This window comes from Oncorhynchus nerka, linkage group LG4, assembly GCF_034236695.1.
Source record: "Oncorhynchus nerka isolate Pitt River linkage group LG4, Oner_Uvic_2.0, whole genome shotgun sequence".
NCBI lineage: Eukaryota > Metazoa > Chordata > Actinopteri > Salmoniformes > Salmonidae > Oncorhynchus > Oncorhynchus nerka.
The window spans coordinates 88,690,777-88,708,574 of record NC_088399.1 but is presented as its reverse complement, the minus strand read 5'-3'; the positions used below and the strand labels follow the sequence as shown (position 1 = coordinate 88,708,574).

The following is a 17,798-nucleotide window of genomic DNA, read 5'->3' as shown; positions in this document are numbered from 1 at the left end:
CAGGTCGGATGGGTTTAAACACGGATGGGTTTTTGACGTTGTTTAATCTTGCCCGTAATCGTTTAATCTTAATTTTATTCTCACTTTATCGAACATAATTACCTTTTTTTCTGACACACAATAGCTGTGAAGAAGAGACAATAACTTGGACTCTCCTAAGTGGTGAAGAAAAAAATGTCCACGTCTGTGGTGCCACATTTTCTGAAAGATCCCAAATCATTGAGTTTTTGTACTTTTGCTTTCTAAAGCTCTCACACCATAACTAAAGGTAGGGAGCAGGTTTGTGCCTTTTAGCACACAAAAGGCTATTATTTTCACTTAAAGGGGAAATATGCAGAATATCGCGCCACCATTTCCTGGTTGCTAAAATTCTATTAGTACTCCTAATTTAAGTTTATGTGACACAACAAGCAAACCCTAGAGAAAATAATTGTTGTACCATCTAAACCGCTGTTTGAAGCTGGTGTACAAAACCGAAAGTAAAAGACGCAAAAACTAAGCTGAAGAAAGGGAAGCGTAGAAATAGTGCAAATAGAACATATCTACCACTTCTTAGACTTGCGTTCAATGAGATTGACAGATCTATAACTATTTGGTCACGTCACCCAAAACGTTACATATTGCAGCTTTAACAAGGGCTCTGCTACCATTTCTTTAGGCTACTCTTTATCCAGGATCAAAGCTGAGGATACCGATACCTCTCCTTCTGACTCAATGATAGGGAGCCTATTTAACACAGGGGACACAACGAGACATGGGGTAGATAGAGTATTCATACATTTGAACCGTTAGTGTGTCTGTCACGTTCACAGGAGGCTGCTCTTTCCTGGCAAAATCATAGATGTATTTTTAACTATATTGCAGTTTAAGACTTACCTCATACTGGCTGACCTGCTGAGAGAGAAGGAGGCTATGCTAGTACACTCTTAGAAAAAAGGGGGTTCAAAGAGGTTCTTCAACTGTCCCCATAGGAGAACACTTTTTTGTTCCAGGTAGAACTCTTTTAGGTTCTATGTAGAACATTCTGTGGAAAGGGTTCTACATGCCACTCAAACGGGTTCTACCTGGAACCAAAAAGGGTTCTTCAAAGGGTTCTCCTATGGGGACAGCCAAAGAACCCATTTGAAACTCTTTTAGGTTCTAGATAGTAATTTCTTTCTAAGTGTATCTGTACAGGAGTGAGTTGATCTGAAGCACTGATCCTACAATACACAGTTGGAAAGGAAGGGATGTCAATACTAATGTACTAATCTAGCACAGCTGGTGGCGTCGATACCCATTCACACTGTCTAGAGGTGTAAATCAAGACAAACCTCTGCTTTTACAAGGCTGCAGCTATAGATACACATAAAAACATGTTTGTCTCTGATGGACTAATAAAGAAGTTATTTTATGATACTCTACTCTAGTCTAAAAAGTGTAATTCTATTTGTATTTTATTCTATGATTCATTCTTTAACCTGTGTGAGTGGGATTGTCTCCGCAGCCCAGTGTGGTGTGTCCATGACTGATGTCAGCGGTGTCATTCTGAGCCCTGGATTCCCTGGAAACTACCCCAGTGGATTAGACTGCACCTGGACTGTCATACTACCTATTGGCTTTGGTACGGGAACACACTGACAGTCATTGTGGCTACGCACACACACACACCGTCAAACTACCCATCGGCTTTGGTACGGGAACACACTGACAGTCATTGTGGCTACGCACACACACGCACACACACACACACTGTCAAACTACCCATTGGCTTTGGTACGGGAACACACTGACAGTCATTGTGGCGAAGCACACACACGCACACACACACACCGTCAAACTACCCATTGGGTTTGGTACGGGAACACACTGACAGTCATTGTGGCTACGCACACACACACACCGTCAAACTACCCATCGGCTTTGGTACGGGAACACACTGACAGTCATTGTGGCTACGCACACACACACACCGTCAAACTACCCATTGGCTTTGGTACGGGAACACACTGACAGTCATTGTGGCTAAACACACACACGCACACACACACACTGTCAAACTACCTATTGGCTTTGGTATGGGAACACACTGACAGTCATTGTGGCTACGCACACACACGCACACACACACACTGTCAAACTACCTATTTGCTTTGGTACGGGAACACACTGACAGTCCTTGTGGCTACGCACACACACGCACACACACACACTGTCATACTACCTATTGGCTTTGGTACGGGAAACACACTGACAGTCATTGTGGCTACGCACACACACACACTGTCAAACTACCTATTGGCTTTGGTACGGGAACACACTGACAGTCATTGTGGCTACGCACACACACACACCGTCAAACTACCCATCGGCTTTGGTACGGGAACACACTGACAGTCATTGTGGCTACGCACACACACGCACACACACACACACTGTCAAACTACCCATTGGCTTTGGTACGGGAACACACTGACAGTCATTGTGGCGAAGCACACACACGCACACACACACACCGTCAAACTACCCATTGGGTTTGGTACGGGAACACACTGACAGTCATTGTGGCTACGCACACACACACACCGTCAAACTACCCATCGGCTTTGGTACGGGAACACACTGACAATCATTGTGGCTACGCACGCACACACACACACCGTCAAACTACCCATTGGCTTTGGTACGGGAACACACTGACAGTCATTGTGGCTAAACACACACACGCACACACACACACTGTCAAACTACCTATTGGCTTTGGTATGGGAACACACTGACAGTCATTGTGGCTACGCACACACACGCACACACACACACTGTCAAACTACCTATTTGCTTTGGTACGGGAACACACTGACAGTCCTTGTGGCTACGCACACACACGCACACACACACACTGTCATACTACCTATTGGCTTTGGTACGGGAAACACACTGACAGTCATTGTGGCTACGCACACACACACACTGTCAAACTACCTATTGGCTTTGGTACGGGAACACACTGACAGTCATTGTGGCTACGCACACACACGCACACACACACACTGTCAAACTACCCATTGGCTTTGTTACGGGAACACACTGACAGTCATTGTGGCTACGCACACACACACACTGTCAAACTACCCATTGGCTTTGGTACATCACCTCGATGCCGTGGACAAGCCACAGTAGCACATTGTCATACGAGGAAGTGTATGTCTTGGTTCAGTTGAAACACAGCTAGTGGCGAAGTGGCCCTAGATATAGCAGTGAAGTGTCAGACTCGTGTATGTTAGGAGCTGTAGCGGGAATTATCCTTGATTTATAGGCATAAAGAGCAGAGACGTGGAAACAGGGAACACCAACAGTGATGTAAATGCTTAACCAGTCTTCCAGTCAACAGAACAGCATCCTGGTTTACAGGCAGTAGGGTAAAGACATAGAATACACTCTTAAAAGGATTCTTTACTGTCCCCATAGGAGAACCCTTTTAAGTTCCAGATAGAACTCTTTTGGCTTCCATATAGAACCTTCTGTGGACAGGGTTCTACATGGAACTCAAAAGGGTTCTACCTGGAACCAAAAAGGGTTCTTCAAAGGGTCCTCCTGTGGGGACAACTGAAGAACCCTTTGACGCTAGTGCACTAGGGTCCAAATGTAGGGGTAATGATGTTTGATTTTTAGCTCTAAATAGCACAGGCATGGAAACACATGACTGGAAGTCACTTTAGATAAAAAATGTCTGCTAACTGGCATATATCATTATTGTTATTATCATTAACCTCGTTACCGGTATATCATTCTCCTTTACGGTAGCTTGACTATATTATGACATCTAGTTGCTCCTCTCCTTGGCAACTCTTTGTATGTACCAATGAGCATCTGCTCTCAGTCAACTAACCTGTAATCTCTTGTGATGTTTGTTGTGGTAGAGGTACAGTCTTCTACTTCAGTTGGTTCTGGGATTAACCCGCCTTCTGAAGTAATGGGTAGATGAGTAAGATCATGGTCTATTCTTTAGAACAGAAACTCATGGATTAACCAGTGTGTTTTTAATCCACCTGTTGTTTTTTTCAGGAATCCACCTGCAGTTCCTCAACTTCTCCACGGAGGCCATTCATGACTACCTGGAGATTCGGAGTGGAACGCTGGAGACGGGCACAGTGATTGACAGGTTCAGTGGACCACATGTCCCCAAGTCCCTGTTCAGCACCACTCACCAGACTAGCCTCTTCTTCCACAGCGACTACTCCCAGAACAAGCCAGGTTTCCAGATGACTTACCAGGGTGAGGATAGAGTTTGTTTGTTTTGAAGATTTTTTATTTATTTTTATAATTATTGAACAGATAGATAGAAAGAGGATGACACTGGGAAAGATAGAGGTTGTGTCATAGGACCGTAGGCCGGATTGGAACCTATGCCGACAGTGTAGACTACAGAGTTAGTCAGTAGAATTTGTGGGAGAGGAGAAGTCAAAAAGGGCTTGTGATTTCACTCAACTCAATTAAATGTCATTTTATTTGTCATAATGTTAGTCTGGGTAATCTCTTTCAGTATCCTAGATATGATGTCTACATAAAACAGTTTTATGTATTCATTTTCATGTTTGCGTCATTTTCTTATGTATTTTCAGTCAATGTTTATTTAAATGATTGGCTACTTCCTGATTTTCAGCCTATCAGCTACAGAGTTGTCCCGACCCTCGTCCTTTTCGTAATGGCATCGTGATCGGCAGTGACTTCAGTGTGGGCCTCACTGTGTCCTTCGAGTGTCTGCCTGGCTACTCCCTCATCGGAGAGGCCTCTCTCACCTGTCTGCACGGAATCAGCCGCAACTGGAACCACCCGGTACCTCGCTGTGAAGGTAACTATGGACAGAGGAATAGATATGATCTGTATGGTAGCACATTGATGTTGCACCTAGAGGGCAGCAGTGGGCGTTTCGTGGACCTTAACATCCACTACTACAACTTAAAATATCCTACTACTCCAATGGCATCCACTGCTATCACTATTAGACTGCTGCAGTATTATAACATATTACTAAGAAGTGGAGATTATCATGACTTTTACTGCTGTTACTAATTCAGTGTAGCCTGGAAAGACCTCTAACCTGACCATGTCTTCCTTCTCCTCTGTGTTTGTGGTAACATCACCTAGCCCTCTCCTCTGTGTTTGTGGTAACATCACCTAGCCCTCTCCTCTGTGTTTGTGGTAACATCACCTAGCCCTCTCCTCTGTGTTTGTGGTAACATCACCTAACCCTCTCCTCTGTGTTTGTGGTAACATCACCTAGCCCTCTCCTCTGTGTTTGTGGTAACATCACCTAGCCCTCTCCTCTGTGTTTGTGGTAACATCACCTAGCCCTCTCCTCTATGTTTGTGGTAACATCACCTAGCCCTCTCCTCTATGTTTGTGGTAACATCACCTAGCCCTCTCCTCTGTGTTTGTGGTAACATCACCTAGCCCTCTCCTCTGTGTTTGTGGTAACATCACCTAGCCCTCTCCTCTGTGTTTGTGGTAACATCACCTAACCCTCTCCTCTGTGTTTGTGGTAACATCACCTAGCCCTCTCCTCTATGTTTGTGGTAACATCACCTAGCCCTCTCCTCTGTGTTTGTGGTAACATCACCTAGCCCTCTCCTCTATGTTTGTGGTAACATCACCTAACCCTCTCCTCTGTGTTTGTGGTAACATCACCTAGCCCTCTCCTCTGTGTTTGTGGTAACATCATCTAGCCCTCTCCTCTGTGTTTGTGGTAACATCATCTAGCCCTCTACTCTGTGTTTGTGGTAACATCACCTAGCCCTCTCCTCTGTGTTTGTGGTAACATCACCTAGCCCTCTCCTCTGTGTTTGTGGTAACATCACCTAGCCCTCTCCTCTGTGTTTGTGGTAACATCACCTAGCCCTCTCCTCTGTGTTTGTGGTAACATCACCTAGCCCTCTCCTCTGTGTTTGTGGTAACATCACCAAGCCCTCTCCTCTATGTTTGTGGTAACATCACCTAACCCTCTCCTCTGTGTTTGTGGTAACATCACCTAGCCCTCTCCTCTTTGTTTGTGGTAACATCACCTAGCCCTCTCCTCTGCGTTTGTGGTAACATCACCTAGCCCTCTCCTCTGTGTTTGTGGTAACATCACCTAGCCCTCTCCTCTATGTTTGTGGTAACATCACCTAACCCTCTCCTCTGTGTTTGTGGTAACATCACCTAGCCCTCTCCTCTGTGTTTGTGGTAAGATCACCTAGCCCTCTCCTCTGTGTTTGTGGTAACATCACCTAGCCCTCTCCTCTGTGTTTGTGGTAACATCACCTAGCCCTCTCCTCTGTGTTTGTGGTAACATCACCTAACCCTCTCTTCTGTGTTTGTGGTAACATCACCTAGCCCTCTCCTTTGTGGTAACATCACCTAGCTCCCTCCTCTGTGTTTGTGGTAACATCACCTAGCCCTCTCCTTTGTGTTTGTGGTAACATCACCTAGCCCTCTCCTCTGTGTTTGTGGTAACATCACCTAGCCCTCTCCTCTTTGTTTGTGGTAACATCACCTAGCCCTCTCCTCTGTGTTTGTGGTAACATCACCTAGCCCTCTCCTCTATGTTTGTGGTAACATCACCTAACCCTCTCCTCTGTGTTTGTGGTAACATCACCTAGCCATCTCCTCTGTGTTTGTGGTAACATCACCTAGCCCTCTCCTCTGTGTTTGTGGTAACATCGCCTAGCCCTCTCCTCTGTGTTTGTGGTAAGATCACCTAGCCCTCTCCTCTATGTTTGTGGTAACATCACCTAACCCTCTCCTCTGTGTTTGTGGTAACATCACCTAGCCCTCTCATCTGTGTTTGTGGTAAGATCACCTAGCCCTCTCCTCTGTGTTTGTGGTAACATCACCTAGCCCTCTCCTCTGTGTTTGTGGTAACATCACCTAGCCCTCTCCTCTGTGTTTGTGGTAACATCACCTAACCCTCTCTTCTGTGTTTGTGGTAACATCACCTAGCCCTCTCCTTTGTGGTAACATCACCTAGCTCCCTCCTCTGTGTTTGTGGTAACATCACCTAGCCCTCTCCTTTGTGTTTGTGGTAACATCACCTAGCCCTCTCCTCTGTGTTTGTGGTAACATCACCTAGCCCTCTCCTCTTTGTTTGTGGTAACATCACCTAGCCCTCTCCTCTGTGTTTGTGGTAACATCACCTAGCCCTCTCCTCTGTGTTTGTGGTAACATCACCTAACCCTCTCCTCTATGTTTGTGGTAACATCACCTAACCCTCTCCTTTGTGTTTGTGGTAACATCACCTAGCCCTCTCCTCTGTGTTTGTGGTAACATCACCTAGCCCTCTCCTCTGTGTTTGTGGTAACATCACCTAACCCTCTCTTCTGTGTTTGTGGTAACATCACCTGTGTTTGTGGTAGCCCTCTCCTCCCTTTGTGGTAACATCACCTAGCTCCCTCCTCTGTGTTTGTGGTAACATCACCTAGCCCTCTCCTTTGTGTTTGTGGTAACATCACCTACCCCTCTCCTCTGTGTTTGTGGTAACATCACCTAGTCCTCTCCTCTATGTTTGTGGTAACATCACCTAGCCCTCTCCTATGTGTTTGTGGTAACATCACCTAGCCCTCTCCTCTATGTTTGTGGTAACATCACCAAGCCCTCTCCTCTATGTTTGTGGTAACATCACCTAACCCTCTCCTCTGTGTTTGTGGTAACATCACCTAGCCCTCTCCTCTTTGTTTGTGGTAACATCACCTAGCCCTCTCCTCTATGTTTGTGGTAACATCACCTAACCCTCTCCTCTATGTTTGTGGTAACATCACCTAGCCCTCTCCTCTGTGTTTGTGGTAACATCACCTAGCCCTCTCCTCTGTGTTTGTGGTAACATCACCTAGCCCTCTCCTCTGTGTTTGTGGTAACATCACCAAGCCCTCTCCTCTATGTTTGTGGTAACATCACCTAACCCTCTCCTCTGTGTTTGTGGTAACATCACCTAGCCCTCTCCTCTTTGTTTGTGGTAACATCACCTAGCCCTCTCCTCTGTGTTTGTGGTAACATCACCTAGCCCTCTCCTCTGTGTTTGTGGTAACATCACCTAGCCCTCTCCTCTATGTTTGTGGTAACATCACCTAACCCTCTCCTCTGTGTTTGTGGTAACATCACCTAGCCCTCTCCTCTGTGTTTGTGGTAACATCACCTAGCCCTCTCCTCTGTGTTTGTGGTAACATCGCCTAGCCCTCTCCTCTGTGTTTGTGGTAACATCACCTAGCCCTCTCCTCTATGTTTGTGGTAACATCACCTAACCCTCTCCTCTGTGTTTGTGGTAACATCACCTAGCCCTCTCCTCTGTGTTTGTGGTAAGATCACCTAGCCCTCTCCTCTGTGTTTGTGGTAACATCACCTAGCCCTCTCCTCTGTGTTTGTGGTAACATCACCTAACCCTCTCTTCTGTGTTTGTGGTAACATCACCTAGCCCTCTCCTTTGTGGTAACATCACCTAGCTCCCTCCTCTGTGTTTGTGGTAACATCACCTAGCCCTCTCCTTTGTGTTTGTGGTAACATCACCTACCCCTCTCCTCTGTGTATGTGGTAACATCACCTAGCCCTCTCCTCTTTGTTTGTGGTAACATCACCTAGCCCTCTCCTCTTTGTTTGTGGTAACATCACCTAGCCCTCTCCTCTGTGTTTGTGGTAACATCACCTAACCCTCTCCTCTGTGTTTGTGGTAACATCACCTAACCCTCTCCTCTGTGTTTGTGGTAACATCACCTAACCCTCTCCTCTATGTTTGTGGTAACATCACCTAGCCCTCTCCTCTGTGTTTGTGGTAACATCACCTAACCCTCTCCTCTGTGTTTGTGGTAACATCACCTAACCCTCTCCTCTGTGTTTGTGGTAACATCACCTAGCCCTCTCCTCTGTGTTTGTGGTAACATCACCTAGCCCTCTCCTCTATGTTTGTGGTAACATCACCTAACCCTCTCCTCTGTGTTTGTGGTAACATCACCTAACCCTCTCCTCTGTGTTTGTGGTAACATCACCTAGCCCTCTCCTCTGTGTTTGTGGTAACATCACCTAACCCTCTCCTCTGTGTTTGTGGTAACATCACCTAGCCCTCTCCTCTGTGTTTGTGGTAACATCACCTAGCCCTCTCCTCTGTGTTTGTGGTAACATCACCTAGCCCTCTCCTCTGTGTTTGTGGTAACATCACCAAGCCCTCTCCTCTATGTTTGTGGTAACATCACCTAACCCTCTCCTCTGTGTTTGTGGTAACATCACCTAGCCCTCTCCTCTTTGTTTGTGGTAACATCACCTAGCCCTCTCCTCTATGTTTGTGGTAACATCACCTAGCCCTCTCCTCTGTGTTTGTGGTAACATCACCTAACCCTCTCCTCTGTGTTTGTGGTAACATCACCTAACCCTCTCCTCTGTGTTTGTGGTAACATCACCTAGCCCTCTCCTCTGTGTTTGTGGTAACATCACCTAGCCCTCTCCTCTATGTTTGTGGTAACATCACCTAACCCTCTCCTCTGTGTTTGTGGTAACATCACCTAACCCTCTCCTCTGTGTTTGTGGTAACATCACCTAGCCCTCTCCTCTGTGTTTGTGGTAACATCACCTAACCCTCTCCTCTGTGTTTGTGGTAACATCACCTAGCCCTCTCCTCTGTGTTTGTGGTAACATCACCTAGCCCTCTCCTCTGTGTTTGTGGTAACATCACCTAGCCCTCTCCTCTGTGTTTGTGGTAACATCACCAAGCCCTCTCCTCTATGTTTGTGGTAACATCACCTAACCCTCTCCTCTGTGTTTGTGGTAACATCACCTAGCCCTCTCCTCTTTGTTTGTGGTAACATCACCTAGCCCTCTCCTCTATGTTTGTGGTAACATCACCTAGCCCTCTCCTCTGTGTTTGTGGTAACATCACCTAGCCCTCTCCTCTGTGTTTGTGGTAACATCACCTAACCCTCTCCTCTGTGTTTGTGGTAACATCACCTAGCCCTCTCCTCTGTGTTTGTGGTAACATCACCTAACCCTCTCCTCTGTGTTTGTGGTAACATCACCTAACCCTCTCCTCTGTGTTTGTGGTAACATCACCTAGCCCTCTCCTCTATATTTGTGGTAACATCACCTAACCCTCTCCTCTGTGTTTGTGGTAACATCACCTAACCCTCTCCTCTGTGTTTGTGGTAACATCACCTAGCCCTCTCCTCTGTGTTTGTGGTAACATCACCTAACCCTCTCCTCTGTGTTTGTGGTAACATCACCTAGCCCTCTCCTCTGTGTTTGTGGTAACATCACCTAGCCCTCTCCTCTGTGTTTGTGGTAACATCACCTAGCCCTCTCCTCTATGTTTGTGGTAACATCACCTAGCCCTCTCCTCTGTGTTTGTGGTAACATCACCTAGCCCTCTCCTCTGTGTTTGTGGTAACATCATCTAGCCCTCTCCTCTGTGTTTGTGGTAACATCACCTAGCCCTCTCCTCTATGTTTGTGGTAACATCAGCTAGCCCTCTCCTCTGTGTTTGTGGTAACATCACCTAGCCCTCTCCTCTGTGTTTGTGGTAACATCACCTAGCCCTCTCCTCTGTGTTTGTGGTAACATCATCTAGCCCTCTCCTCTGTGTTTGTGGTAACATCATCTAGCCCTCTCCTCTGTGTTTGTGGTAACATCACCAAGCCCTCTCCTCTGTGTTTGTGGTAACATCACCTAGCCCTCTCCTCTGTGTTTGTGGTAACATCACCTAGCCCTCTCCTCTGTGTTTGTGGTAACATCACCTAGCCCTCTCCTCTGTGTTTGTGGTAACATCACCTAGCCCTCTCCTCTGTGTTTGTGGTAACATCACCTAACCCTCTCCTCTGTGTTTGTGGTAACATCACCTAACCCTCTCCTCTGTGTTTGTAGTAACATCACCTAACCCTCTCCTCTATGTTTGTGGTAACATCACCTAGCCCTCTCCTCTGTGTTTGTGGTAACATCACCTAACCCTCTCCTCTGTGTTTGTGGTAACATCACCTAACCCTCTCCTCTGTGTTTGTGGTAACATCACCTAGCCCTCTCCTCTATATTTGTGGTAACATCACCTAACCCTCTCCTCTGTGTTTGTGGTAACATCACCTAACCCTCTCCTCTGTGTTTGTGGTAACATCACCTAGCCCTCTCCTCTGTGTTTGTGGTAACATCACCTAACCCTCTCCTCTGTGTTTGTGGTAACATCACCTAGCCCTCTCCTCTGTGTTTGTGGTAACATCACCTAGCCCTCTCCTCTGTGTTTGTGGTAACATCACCTAGCCCTCTCCTCTATGTTTGTGGTAACATCACCTAGCCCTCTCCTCTGTGTTTGTGGTAACATCACCTAGCCCTCTCCTCTGTGTCTGTGGTAACATCATCTAGCCCTCTCCTCTGTGTTTGTGGTAACATCACCTAGCCCTCTCCTCTATGTTTGTGGTAACATCAGCTAGCCCTCTCCTCTGTGTTTGTGGTAACATCACCTAGCCCTCTCCTCTGTGTTTGTGGTAACATCACCTAGCCCTCTCCTCTGTGTTTGTGGTAACATCATCTAGCCCTCTCCTCTGTGTTTGTGGTAACATCATCTAGCCCTCTCCTCTGTGTTTGTGGTAACATCACCAAGCCCTCTCCTCTGTGTTTGTGGTAACATCACCTAGCCCTCTCCTCTGTGTTTGTGGTAACATCACCTAGCCCTCTCCTCTATGTTTGTGGTAACATCAGCTAGCCCTCTCCTCTGTGTTTGTGGTAACATCACCTAGCCCTCTCCTCTGTGTTTGTGGTAACATCACCTAGCCCTCTCCTCTGTGTTTGTGGTAACATCATCTAGCCCTCTCCTCTGTGTTTGTGGTAACATCATCTAGCCCTCTCCTCTGTGTTTGTGGTAACATCACCTAGCCCTCTCCTCTGTGTTTGTGGTAACATCACCTAGCCCTCTCCTCTATGTTTGTGGTAACATCATCTAGCCCTCTCCTCTTTGTTTGTGGTAACATCACCTAGCCCTCTCCTCTGTGTTTGTGGTAACATCACCTAGCCCTCTCCTCTGTGTTTGTGGTAACATCACCTAGCCCTCTCCTCTGTGTTTGTGGTAACATCACCTAGCCCTCTCCTCTGTGTTTGTGGTAACATCACCTAACCTGACCACATCTCCCCTCTCCTCTGTAGCACTGTGTGGGGGTAACATCACCTCCATGAATGGGACCATCTACTCCCCCGGCCACCCCGAGGAGTACCCCAACTTCCAGGACTGTGTGTGGAGTGTGAGGGTTCCCCCTGGCAACGGGATCTACATCAACTTCACCGTGCTCAGTACAGAACCCATCTATGACTACATCACTGTGTGGTAAGAACCTATCGACCTCTTAATGAACAGCTAATGAGTTATATTACACTATAATATATATACACACACACATCACCTTCACCATGGTCAGTACAGAACCCATCTGTGACTACATCACTGTGTGGTAAGAACCTACAGTGCATTCGGAAAGTATTCAGACCCCTTGACTATTCAGACAGCCTTATTCTAAAATTGATTAAATACATTTTTTCCCTCATAAATCTACATACAATATCCGATAATGACAAAGCGAAAACAGGTTTTTAGAATTTTTTGCACACATCATTGAATGTAATAAACAGAAATAGCTCATTTCCATACGTATGTACTACACACATCTCTCTCTAAACCGCTCAATAGTGCTTTATTACAGTAACTAACAAAAGTATTACTGTTAATCCCTTTTACACAGTTAGATATGTATTTCTCTACTAGCAGGAATGGTACAATATTAAACCCTTTTACACAGTTAGATATGTATTTCTCTACTAGCAGGAATGGTACAATATTAAACCCTTTTACACAGTTAGATATGTATTTCTCTACTAGCAGGAATGGTACAATATTAAACCCTTTTACACAGTTAGATATGTATTTCTCTACTAGCAGGAATGGTACAATATTAATCCCTTTTACACAGTTAGATATGTATTTCTCTACTAGCAGGAATGGTACAATATTAAACCCTTTTACACAGTTAGATATGTATTTCTCTACTAGCAGGAATGGTGCAATGTTAATCCCTCAACAACTGAATTCCTGCCTTTTATCCCACATGGGGACTGATTTTCAGTTTTCTCACAGCCCTCTGAGTGAGCAACGTTAGAGTGCCACAACACAGAAGTGTAGCAACCCAACAGGATACAAATGATGTTCATTGATACAGGAGGGCTGGGGGAGTTTGACCAATCACGTTCGAGCGATGTCCATTTCTAAAACAGCAGCCAGGTGGAGAAAAGGGTTAATGAAGAGCTTCCTATAGTAGTTCCTCTGTTCACCTATAGTAGCTCCTCTGTTCACCTATAGTAGGGTCTCTGTTCACCTATAGTAGGGTCTCTGTTCACCTATAGTAGGGTCTCTGTTCACCTATAGTAGGGTCTCTGTTCACCTATAGTAGTACCTCTGTTCACCTATAGTAGTTCCTCTGTTCACATATAGTAGCTCCTCTGTTCACCTATAGTAGCTCCTCTGTTCACCTATAGTAGGGTCTCTGTTCACCTATAGTAGTTCCTCTGTTCACCTATAGTAGCTCCTCTGTTCACCTATAGTAGGGTCTCTGTTCACCTATAGTAGTTCCTCTGTTCACCTATAGTAGCTCCTCTGTTCACCTATAGTAGGGTCTCTGTTCACCTATAGTAGCTCCTCTGTTCACCTATAGTAGGGTCTCTGTTCACCTATAGTAGCTCCTCTGTTCACCTATAGTAGGGTCTCTGTTCACCTATAGTAGCTCCTCTGTTCACCTATAGTAGTTCCTCTGTTCACCTATAGTAGTTCCTCTGTTCACCTATAGTAGGGTCTCTGTTCACCTATAGTAGTTCCTCTGTTCACCTATAGTAGCTCCTCTGTTCACCTATAGTAGTTCCTCTGTTCACCTATAGTAGGGTCTCTGTTCACCTATAGTAGGGTCTCTGTTCACCTACAGTAGTTCCTCTGTTCACCTATAGTAGCTCCTCTGTTCACCTATAGTAGCTCCTCTGTTCACCTATAGTAGCTCCTCTGTTCACCTATAGTAGTTCCTCTGTTCACCTATAGTAGTTCCTCTGTTCACCTATAGTAGGGTCTCTGTTCACCTATAGTAGCTCCTCTGTTCACCTATAGTAGCTCCTCTGTTCACCTATAGTAGTTCCTCTGTTCACCTATAGTAGCTCCTCTGTTCACCTATAGTAGCTCCTCTGTTCACCTATAGTAGCTCCTCTGTTCACCTATAGTAGCTCCTCTGTTCACCTATAGTAGGGTCTCTGTTCACCTATAGTAGTTCCTCTGTTCACCTATAGTAGCTCCTCTGTTCACCTATAGTAGTTCCTCTGTTCACCTATAGTAGTTCCTCTGTTCACCTATAGTAGTTCCTCTGTTCACCTATAGTAGCTCCTCTGTTCACCTATAGTAGGGTCTCTGTTCACCTATAGTAGGTCCTCTGTTCACCTATAGTAGCTCCTCTGTTCACCTATAGTAGTTCCTCTGTTCACCTATAGTAGCTCCTCTGTTCACCTATAGTAGGGTCTCTGTTCACCTATAGTAGGGTCTCTGTTCACCTATAGTAGCTCCTCTGTTCACCTATAGTAGCTCCTCTGTTCACCTATAGTAGGGTCTCTGTTCACCTATAGTAGCTCCTCAGTTCACCTATAGTAGCTCCTCTGTTCACCTATAGTAGGGTCTCTGTTCACCTATAGTAGCTCCTCAGTTCACCTATAGTAGCTCCTCTGTTCACCTATAGTAGCTCCTCTGTTCACCTATAGTAGCTCCTCTGTTCACCTATAGTAGCTCCTCTGTTCACCTATAGTAGCTCCTCTGTTCACCTATAGTAGTTCCTCTGTTCACCTATAGTAGTTCCTCTGTTCACCTATAGTAGGGTCTCTGTTCACCTATAGTAGCTCCTCTGTTCACCTATAGTAGCTCCTCTGTTCACCTATAGTAGTTCCTCTGTTCACCTATAGTAGGGTCTCTGTTCACCTATAGTAGGGTCTCTGTTCACCTATAGTAGTTCCTCTGTTCACCTATAGTAGCTCCTCTGTTCACCTATAGTAGCTCCTCTGTTCACCTATAGTAGCTCCTCTGTTCACCTATAGTAGTTCCTCTGTTCACCTATAGTAGGGTCTCTGTTCACCTATAGTAGCTCCTCTGTTCACCTATAGTAGCTCCTCTGTTCACCTATAGTAGTTCCTCTGTTCACCTATAGTAGGGTCTCTGTTCACCTATAGTAGCTCCTCTGTTCACCTATAGTAGCTCCTCTGTTCACCTATAGTAGCTCCTCTGTTCACCTATAGTAGTTACTCTGTTCACCTATAGTAGCTCCTCTGTTCACCTATAGTAGCTCCTCTGTTCACCTATAGTAGCTCCTCTGTTCACCTATAGTAGCTCCTCTGTTCACCTATAGTAGCTCCTCTGTTCACCTATAGTAGCTCCTCTGTTCACCTATATTAGGGTCTCTGTTCACCTATAGTAGTTCCTCTGTTCACCTATAGTAGCTCCTCTGTTCACCTATAGTAGGGTCTCTGTTCACCTATAGTAGGGTCTCTGTTCACCTATAGTAGCTCCTCTGTTCACCTATAGTAGCTCCTCTGTTCACCTATAGTAGCTCCTCTGTTCACCTATAGTAGGGTCTCTGTTCACCTATAGTAGCTCCTCTGTTCACCTATAGTAGGGTCTCTGTTCACCTATAGTAGGGTCTCTGTTCACCTATAGTAGGTCCTCTGTTCACCTATAGTAGCTCCTCTGTTCACCTATAGTAGCTCCTCTGTTCACCTATAGTAGTTCCTCTGTTCACCTATAGTAGGGTCTCTGTTCACCTATAGTAGCTCCTCTGTTCACCTATAGTAGCTCCTCTGTTCACCTATAGTAGTTCCTCTGTTCACCTATAGTAGGGTCTCTGTTCACCTATATTAGCTCCTCTGTTCACCTATAGTAGCTCCTCTGTTCACCTATAGTAGCTCCTCTGTTCACCTATAGTAGTTACTCTGTTCACCTATAGTAGCTCCTCTGTTCACCTATAGTAGCTCCTCTGTTCACCTATAGTAGCTCCTCTGTTCACCTATAGTAGCTCCTCTGTTCACCTATAGTAGCTCCTCTGTTCACCTATAGTAGCTCCTCTGTTCACCTATAGTAGGGTCTCTGTTCACCTATAGTAGTTCCTCTGTTCACCTATAGTAGCTCCTCTGTTCACCTATAGTAGTTCCTCTGTTCACCTATAGTAGTTCCTCTGTTCACCTATAGTAGTTCCTCTGTTCACCTATAGTAGCTCCTCTGTTCACCTATAGTAGGGTCTCTGTTCACCTATAGTAGTTCCTCTGTTCACCTATAGTAGCTCCTCTGTTCACCTATAGTAGGGTCTCTGTTCACCTATAGTAGGGTCTCTGTTCACCTATAGTAGCTCCTCTGTTCACCTATAGTAGCTCCTCTGTTCACCTATAGTAGCTCCTCTGTTCACCTATAGTAGGGTCTCTGTTCACCTATAGTAGCTCCTCAGTTCACCTATAGTAGCTCCTCTGTTCACCTATAGTAGGGTCTCTGTTCACCTATAGTAGCTCCTCAGTTCACCTATAGTAGCTCCTCTGTTCACCTATAGTAGCTCCTCTGTTCACCTATAGTAGGGTCTCTGTTCACCTATAGTAGCTCCTCAGTTCACCTATAGTAGCTCCTCTGTTCACCTATAGTAGCTCCTCTGTTCACCTATAGTAGCTCCTCTGTTCACCTATAGTAGCTCCTCTGTTCACCTATAGTAGGGTCTCTGTTCACCTATAGTAGGGTCTCTGTTCACCTATAGTAGCTCCTCTGTTCACCTATAGTAGGGTCTCTGTTCACCTATAGTAGGGTCTCTGTTCACCTATAGTAGGGTCTCTGTTCACCTATAGTAGTTCCTCTGTTCACCTATAGTAGCTCCTCTGTTCACCTATAGTAGCTCCTCTGTTCACCTATAGTAGCTCCTCTGTTCACCTATAGTAGCTCCTCTGTTCACCTATAGTAGGGTCTCTGTTCACCTATAGTAGCTCCTCTGTTCACCTATAGTAGCTCCTCTGTTCACCTATAGTAGTTCCTCTGTTCACCTATAGTAGTTCCTCTGTTCACCTATAGTAGTTCCTCTGTTCACCTATAGTAGTTCCTCTGTTCACCTATAGTAGCTCCTCTGTTCACCTATAGTAGCTCCTCTGTTCACCTATAGTAGCTCCTCTGTTCACCTATAGTAGGGTCTCTGTTCACCTATAGTAGGGTCTCTGTTCACCTATAGTAGCTCCTCTGTTCACCTATAGTAGCTCCTCTGTTCACCTATAGTAGCTCCTCTGTTCACCTATAGTAGCTCCTCTGTTCACCTATAGTAGGGTCTCTGTTCACCTGTAGTAGTTCCTCTGTTCACCTATAGTAGCTCCTCTGTTCACCTATAGTAGTTCCTCTGTTCACCTATAGTAGTTCCTCTGTTCACCTATAGTAGTTCCTCTGTTCACCTATAGTAGCTCCTCTGTTCACCTATAGTAGGGTCTCTGTTCACCTATAGTAGTTCCTCTGTTCACCTATAGTAGCTCCTCTGTTCACCTATAGTAGGGTCTCTGTTCACCTATAGTAGGGTCTCTGTTCACCTATAGTAGCTCCTCTGTTCACCTATAGTAGCTCCTCTGTTCACCTATAGTAGCTCCTCTGTTCACCTATAGTAGGGTCTCTGTTCACCTATAGTAGCTCCTCAGTTCACCTATAGTAGCTCCTCTGTTCACCTATAGTAGGGTCTCTGTTCACCTATAGTAGCTCCTCAGTTCACCTATAGTAGCTCCTCTGTTCACCTATAGTAGCTCCTCTG

At 45.6% G+C, this 17,798-nt stretch overlaps 1 protein-coding gene across 1 annotated transcript in view; it reads left to right on the top strand.

Moving 5' to 3' along the window:
* Nucleotides 1-17,798, top strand: part of LOC115128828 (CUB and sushi domain-containing protein 3-like) — a 997,580-nt gene that overhangs the window by 799,286 nt on the left and 180,496 nt on the right. Inside the window, exons 40-43 of the mRNA XM_065018010.1 lie at nt 1,487-1,603; nt 4,045-4,254; nt 4,643-4,831; nt 12,118-12,295. Of these exons, the coding sequence (XP_064874082.1) occupies nt 1,487-1,603; nt 4,045-4,254; nt 4,643-4,831; nt 12,118-12,295 (694 nt within the window). The remainder of the gene's footprint in view (nt 1-1,486; nt 1,604-4,044; nt 4,255-4,642; nt 4,832-12,117; nt 12,296-17,798) is intronic.